Source organism: Apaloderma vittatum, unplaced genomic scaffold (genome assembly GCF_000703405.1).
Source record: "Apaloderma vittatum isolate BGI_N311 unplaced genomic scaffold, ASM70340v1 scaffold21760, whole genome shotgun sequence".
NCBI lineage: Eukaryota > Metazoa > Chordata > Aves > Trogoniformes > Trogonidae > Apaloderma > Apaloderma vittatum.
This window is the reverse complement of record NW_009693158.1, coordinates 25224-32480: the sequence shown is the minus strand read 5'-3', so window position 1 is coordinate 32480 and position 7257 is coordinate 25224. Positions and strand designations below refer to the sequence as shown.

Genomic DNA, 7257 nt, shown 5'->3' with positions numbered 1-7257 from the left:
AGCCTCTGGGACCCCTGAGTGCCTCAGCAAGGTTCGCTCTTCCCTGCTTGGTTTTTTTCTTCTGCTGCTGTGTATTTGGTCTCACAGAAGAGCAAGGAAGGCTATCATCTGAGGATGCTGCTGACTGTGGGATGAAGGCTCTCAAATCCAGCCCTGGCACAGAGAGCAGCTATCTCAGAGGAGGTGACATGCACCTCGTGAGTCCCAGTCTCAAGACTGAGCGCTGGATCACTCCATGCTAACAAAAAGAAATATATTTGATTCCCATTGGGAAGCTGGTTTTCAGTATTCAGAGTCTGAAGTGCTCTGCACCACCTGCCTCCCAAGGCCACCTCCATGGTCCCAGGCATGGCAGAGAGGCTGAAGGTGTCTGCTTGCTGAGGAAGGGGGCCCAGGCATGGCAGCAGGAAGGGCTTTGGGGCTTTGTGGGAAGTCCTTCCCATGCAACAAATCACTGCAGACACACAGCCCCCACACAGGATCTCTGCCAAAGACGAGGGAAAGCCTCCCATTTACACCTACCTCACCTCTTCATCCCTCTTATCCCCCTGAGCATCTGCCCCACAACCCTCAACTCCCATCCCAAAGCCACGGTCCACTCTTTTGATGTGGCAACAAAATACCCCTCCTTCTGGATGGCTGATGGATAAGAAACCAACCTCTTCCCTACTCTGTCATTGGCCCCCTGGGTGATGCTGGGCTCCCCTACATTGCTTCTGCTCCCAGACTGAGCATCTTTCTTCCTCACACCCTGTGGTCCTTGGGACAAGGACTGTGTACACCAAGCAGAGCAGAACCCAGACCACAGTACTGGCTTCAACAGGGCATGAATCTGAGCTCCTGCCAGAAGATGTAATACGGCTCTTGGCAAATCTCAGCACGGTGAGGGTCCCACCCCACTGCAAGGAGGTGGTAATGCCATGGCTCTCAGTGCACCCATGGGTGCTGTCACACCTTCCCCACCAGCCAGGGCTCTGGTTTCCTGTGCTCACGGGCAGCCCTGATCTGGGAAGCCATGAAATCTGGGATCAGGCTGCTGGAAAAACAGATAAGGCATGAGGAGGAGCTATGTGGAGCCTTCAGTGGAACTTCCCCTGCTTTGCTCGGGAGCTGCATTTATGCTTAGATCCTTGCCCTTGGTCCTTGCCTTGCAGGTAAGGCTGGACCAGCCTGGCACCTGGCTGATTCTCACTTTGCCTTCTTGACTTGACTTTCTGGCTTCCCCTTGGACCTCAGATTAGTGTGTGAATCATCAGACAGAGACATGAAGTTCTCTGCTCTCGATTGCCTACCGTGGTGCTGCATCTTGCCAGTGAGGATATCCTCCTGTCTGCTTTGCTGTCACCTGAGCTCCTTCCCTTGAGAAGCAGCCCACTCCTGTCCCTCCCTGGTAGCAATTATCCCTGCTTTACAGAATGAACATAACATAATCATTGACATGTAGGCGCATGGTGGCTGCATAAAGTTGTAACAGCTTTTCCTTGCCAGCTGAAATGCAAACTGCCACTCACCTCCCACTGCTCTGGGGATCTATTCAGAAGAACTTAGGGCACGTTGTGGCCTACACTGCATTTACGTATCAAGGCTTCAAAAAGAAATGAGCTCTTCTTCCACATATAGCAACTGAGAAGCAATTACTGCCTTTGCCTCCGCAATGGAGGCTTTCACTCTTGTGTTTTCTTCTGCACTGGCCTCACACTGAGGACACTGCACAGGGTCATTTTCTGCTGATGGATGGTAACTTGCTAAGCTTCAAAGGCCCAACAAGGGTCTGAGCTCAGAGGCTTGAAGGAAATTGGGTTTCCTGGATGAGTTTCCTTGCTGAGACTTGACCTAAGGTGCTGTGTTTCTGATTGAATTTATTCCTATGAATTCAAGCTGGCAGAGATAGCAACAGCAAAGACACAGGGAGCATCCTCTGTTCAAGCTCTGCACCAAGTGCTCCTGCCCCAAACCCATCCTTCCTCTGCTTTCCAAACAAGCAGCTAGCACCAGCTCTGGAGTGCATCTGTTTTAGTTGTTGCTCAGGAAAGCATAGATTTGGGGAAAGGAGAGGGTTAATATGTGCCTTCCTCACTCCTGAAGGAAGGGATCAGGTGCCTGAGCAACCCTCACGCATTGTAAACGTGGACCAACTGGACTCAGACTTTTCCAGAGGACAGTAGCTGAATGTGCTGGCTAAGGAGAGGAGTAGTGGTCTCTGGCCTCAAAATCTGTGTCATTGGGTCCTTGGTCCATTAAAAGGTCCTGCCCAGAAGACTCTGAGCCTGGCCTGAACTCCACAGCATGTTTCCAGAGCCATTTTTAGTCTCTTGCTCTGTATTCATCGTTTTAGCCCTCACAACGAACAGCTAAATGCTCGGTGCAATAGCTTTGGCTGCTTCCTCCTTCATCTGTATTCATTCTCCAACACTTTCCCTAACATCTTGAGGGGTAAGCCGGGTTTTAACACACAGCACATGTCTGTGCAGAGAAATCTATGTCTGTAGAGTGTGGTGGTAGAAAATCTCTGAAAACACCCCGATGGCATCCGGGGCGAAGCTGTGGGATGGAGCTGCTCTGATGTTTCCAATCCTCCCAGGAAATAAAGAGACACTTTAAAATATTTGGTTATTTTTAATAGCATAAAATGTGTCAGGAACTGTGCAGGACAGAAGAGCCAGAAAGGTAAGAAATTTTACTGCTGTAAATTGTGGTGGAGGCTAACATACGTCTGGGTTTTTTTTCCCATCTTGCTGAGCCTTTGCTGGCAGAGCAGGTCATGTTGGCATGTTCCTTATAGCTGCTTGGTGGTGGTTCTGCATGTCCTCCTTCGCCTCCAGAAAGAGGTCTCTGAAGTCTTCGATAAACTGCTGAATCTAAGGTGGGGAAGAGAGGTGGCAGAGCTCAGAGCAGGGATGGGAACAGGGGGCAGAGGGGATCTTCTTGGCCCTTTTGGAGGGCAAATTTCACCAACAAAACCGGGCAGGAGGAGAAGGCATTTGCCTTGCTGGATCTACACTGCCACAACGGGCTTTTGTGGGTGAGTCTGAGTTCAGGGCCAGGGTGAGTGAAAACAAACCTTGGCCATGGGTTGATCTGCATGCCCTGCCCCAGCCCACCTGGGTCCCACTCCTCCTGCCCGCACAGGGACCCACACCCTGCTCTGCCTCCTGGGATGAGACAGGTTGACCTGGTGTCCTCTGCCTATTCCCTGTGCCCAAGAGAGAGTCTTTTGGGAGACTTTTTGGGAGAGTCTTTTGAGAGAGAGTCTTTTGGGCACGTGGATTTCTCTGGGCTCTTCCCTGCATTTGGGCAGCTGAGAGTCATTGCTTCTCTTTCTGGGCAGGGAGAAGGGGTCTGGCTTGGCTCTACCATGTTCAGCTGTTCGTGGCTGTCATCCACCGGCGCTTTCAGGTTTGCTTGCAGCTGCATTCTCACACTCTGGGAGATGTTGAGGCTGACCATCTTGATGATCCTCAGCTTCCTGCTTTTCTTGGCGATCTTGTCCTGGATACTGTCCCACCAAGTCTCCTGGCAGGAGAAGAGACATGCACAATGGGGACGTGCCCCAGCAAAGACACTGCTTCAGCACTGGAGGCCCTAACTTCCACACTTGTCTGTTTTGCCAGGAAGAAACCATCCTTGCCCAGGGCTGTGCTGAGGGTGGTTCAGCTGGGTGGAAACTGATGCAGGTACCACCACAGCTGCTCCTTTCCCCGGGAACATCCCCACCTCTCTGCCAGCTCCTGCAGTCCTCACTGGTGGATCGTCCCTGCAGACCCCATTTGCACTCCCCACAGCAGGGTTAGCTGATACCCTGGGAGAAGCACGTCCCACTGCAACCCCCCCAGACCAGGGGCTTTCCAGCTTTGCCTGGTGGGACCCAACTCCTGGAGCCTGAAGTATCCAATAAGGGAATTTGGAAAAGTCCCCTCAGAGTGATGCAAGAGCAGAGGCCAGCGGAGCTGAGGGCATTTCTGCACACTCAGCACTGGTGACACATTGATATGCCTTGTTATAGCCCAGTTTACCACCAATCTGGTGTCACTTTTGGACTGGGGAGGAGGGAGGAGAAGGAGTGAGCCATGGTGAGCAAATGCTGTGCAAAGGATGAAAACAAATAATAAAAATCAGCGAAATCAAGTTCATTCTGAGGCTTGAGCCATCAACAGTGGAGAGCATGAGACAAGCCACACTGGAGCCCCATTACAGATGCAGGAACAGTGACTGGAAATGAGTCTGACCAGGCTGGCCTGGGACCAGGCACGTGGTGGAGTGTAATTGGGTTTTGTACCAAGGCAGACCTCCCCAAAGCCTGGGTGGCTGCTCTCTTCCGAGTTCAATGAAGAAGTGCAAGATCACAATGGCTTTGCAAGGGCCTTGTTTTAATCCCTGATGTAACCTGCTCCAGACCTGGTTTGTCATTCTTCATGCTACAATTCCTTGGAGGGGCAAAATTAGGCATCTCCTCCAATCACAAAGGCTTCTGCTGGGCCTTGCCATGACCCCATGGGTTAGGGATGAGCCATCAACTAATCTTGACACAGCTAAGCTTTGGAGATCTCCCCCTGCCCTCCCCACATCTCCTCACCTGGAGGAGGATGTCTTTTTGAGCCTGGTCAAAACGTAGTTGGAGCTGCATCAGCTCATCCTTGTACTGCAGGTTCTCAGCTTCTTTCTCTGCCATGTACTGGTCCAGGAGCATGTTGGCTTGCTCAGACATTTCCTTGTACTCCTGTTGTGACTGCAGCTGGGCCTTGTGCATCCTCATCAGCATCTTGTAGTACCAAATGACTTCCTGGAGCTCCTCAAACTGCAGCACAGAGCTCCCAGTGTTAGTAACCCCCTGCCCTCCCCACATCACAATGACAAGTCTTGTGCTGTTTGGCACCCTGCCCTGAGCAGGGACAACACCTCTCCCAGCTGAAAGATCTCCCCTTCTTGACGAGGCTGCTGCCCCAGTCAGTTTGTGAGCATTGCCACGTTCCCTGCGTGATGCAGGGAACTGTCCCTGATCCCAGAGCTGTCACTGCCAGAAGCAAGGGGAGATACTGCACCTCTTCCCCAGGTGAGCAGTGCTCTGATAAAACACAAAGCATAACTGCAACCACCAGTGCTGAGACAGCTAGACATGGGAGGAGGACAGCTGGGACTTTAGGGGTATGAACCATGCACGGAGTGATGCCCAGGCATCCTTGGGAGAGGACACAGCTCTTTCGGCAATGGCCTGGGATCCCATTCCTGAGCAGCTTTTCAATCCTCCCAAATCATCAAGGTGACTTGAAACAGTGGCACGGAGGTGTCCCCATTCCTCTTAGTCCCATGTTGTAGGGTTTTTTCTTTTTTTCTCTCCAACTTCTAATATTTTTGTGGTTTTTTTTCTCAAGCCTTCACCTCCTTTTCTGGCTCTCCTTCCCTAACTCTGGTCCCCTTGGCTCACCTTGGTTGCAGGGAACCTCTTCCCACCTCCTCTGAGGTCTCTGGGTTTGACCAAGTGTTAAGATTTCGTCGGACTTGCCTTATCTCCTCTATGTTTAACACCTGTGTAAGGTCCTCCTCGTTGCCATGATCTGTCTCTCTCTTGTCCAAACTCACCTGTGAGATCTTCACCACATCCTCCAGGCATTTGTTGAAGATGAGGTACTTCTGCACTTCATCTCTGAGTTTCTGGTGCTCATTTCTCAGGGCTTCCAATTTTCTCTTAACTTCCAAAAGCTCGGTCTCCTTTTGCATCCTCCTCTCTCTCTTTTTGCTGTCTTTTGCCAGAGCTTTGACTGGCATATCATCTTCCTGGTGATTTTTCCCCCACCAACGTACACACACACAGACACAAAGGGAAAGGAAGTCAAGGGAGGATGGAGCTGGGTCACTCAACAGCCCTGGGAGGAGATACCATCACGGGGAGAGACCAGTACTGGAGCACCCTGGGAGCGTTTTAACTCCCTGTTTAACAGGGCTGTGCCTCCTACACTGACCCTTTGGTCTTGGAGACAGGCATCTGGGACAGTACTCTGATTTTGAGACCTACTGGCATCTGTTCCTGGCAGACAGGAACAGCTGGGTGTTGACACATGGGTATCAACAGCAGGGACAGGCTGACACCCTTCTTGGGGGATATTTGGGGCCCTTGGGAGACCATATTAGTACAAGACAAGCTTTCTCCTACCCAAGTCCTACCAGAGCTTTCCACATCTGTGTTAGAGAACCTCATGACCTCCCAGTCTTGTTCCTCACACCTCTAGGCTCACGGGAGGCTTGGACAGACGTGATGGCCCGTGACTGACTGTTGGAGGGAGGGGAGAGGGTGGTGATGTGGCTCAGGGTCATGTCAGCTGAGCTGATCAGGGGCAGGCATACCTTTAAAATCTTCTCAGATTTATTCATGTAGGTTTTCAGCTGAGCATCCTTGGTGTGGAAGTCCCTCCACTGGCGAGTTATGGCTTTCACCCTCTCCCTGAAGTCCTGGCAGCACCAGAGCAGGGTGTGATACACGAGAGCAAGCGCGACATGGCTGCCTGCACCCAGACCCAGTCGCCTGCCCACTGCTGCCCTCCAAAACCCACAAGCCTTCCCAATCATGCCCCAGCATCCTCCTGTTTTCTCACCTCTTCCTTCTCCTCCAGAGTACTTTGCTTCAGCTGGGCTTGTTTCCTCTTCTCCTGGAGATGAATAAATGGAGACAGGGAGTCCTCTGTCAGCCTGAGTTTCCTGCCACAGAAATTTTCCTCGAGGTTACACGCTGGGTCCAGTACCTTGGCAAGGTGTTGGATTGCTCTGCCCCATCACCGCACCTGGGGGTGCGTTCTGGGTGGGTTGATGGGGCAGAGCAACCCAACATTGTCTCGGATCCTGCCTGGCAGAGCAGCATCCCCACCCCTCCCCGTGGGGATCCCACTGCCAGAGCAGGGGGATGTTACAGGGAGGAACAGGGCTGGGCAAGGGAGATGCAAGAGGAGACTGGCATGGTGGAGATAAGGAAAGAGAGTTTGCCACAATGGGGGAAGGTGGGATGGAGGAGACAGGAGAAGAGGGTGGAGGAGAGGGGAGCAGGCAGAGGAGCCTCCTCACCTAAGCAAGGACGGCAGGTTCTGCTTGTACTGCAAGGAGAAATAAGCCACCAGGTCCTCCTCGTCCATGGTGTCCATTGCTCCAGCCACCAGTAGGGCCCAGAGAGCCCAGGTCCTGCCAGCACTGCTCCTCTCCCGACTCAGCCCAGGAGCCGCCCGGCAAGCCTCAGGGTTTGGCAGAGCGTGGGAGAGGCAGGCGGGCAGGCGA

At 52.5% G+C, this 7257-nt stretch overlaps 1 protein-coding gene across 1 annotated transcript; it reads right to left on the bottom strand.

Moving 5' to 3' along the window:
• Nucleotides 1-2759: 2759 nt before the first annotated feature.
• Nucleotides 2760-7127, bottom strand: CCDC42 (coiled-coil domain containing 42). The gene is made up of 7 exons (XM_009878138.1): nt 7051-7127; nt 6588-6690; nt 6340-6444; nt 5578-5772; nt 4574-4795; nt 3355-3513; nt 2760-2858 (listed from the first exon to the last, which is right to left on the bottom strand). Exons 1-7 carry the CDS (start codon nt 7125-7127, stop codon nt 2760-2762), a joined length of 960 nt encoding a protein of 319 aa, XP_009876440.1.
• Nucleotides 7128-7257: the final 130 nt, after the last annotated feature.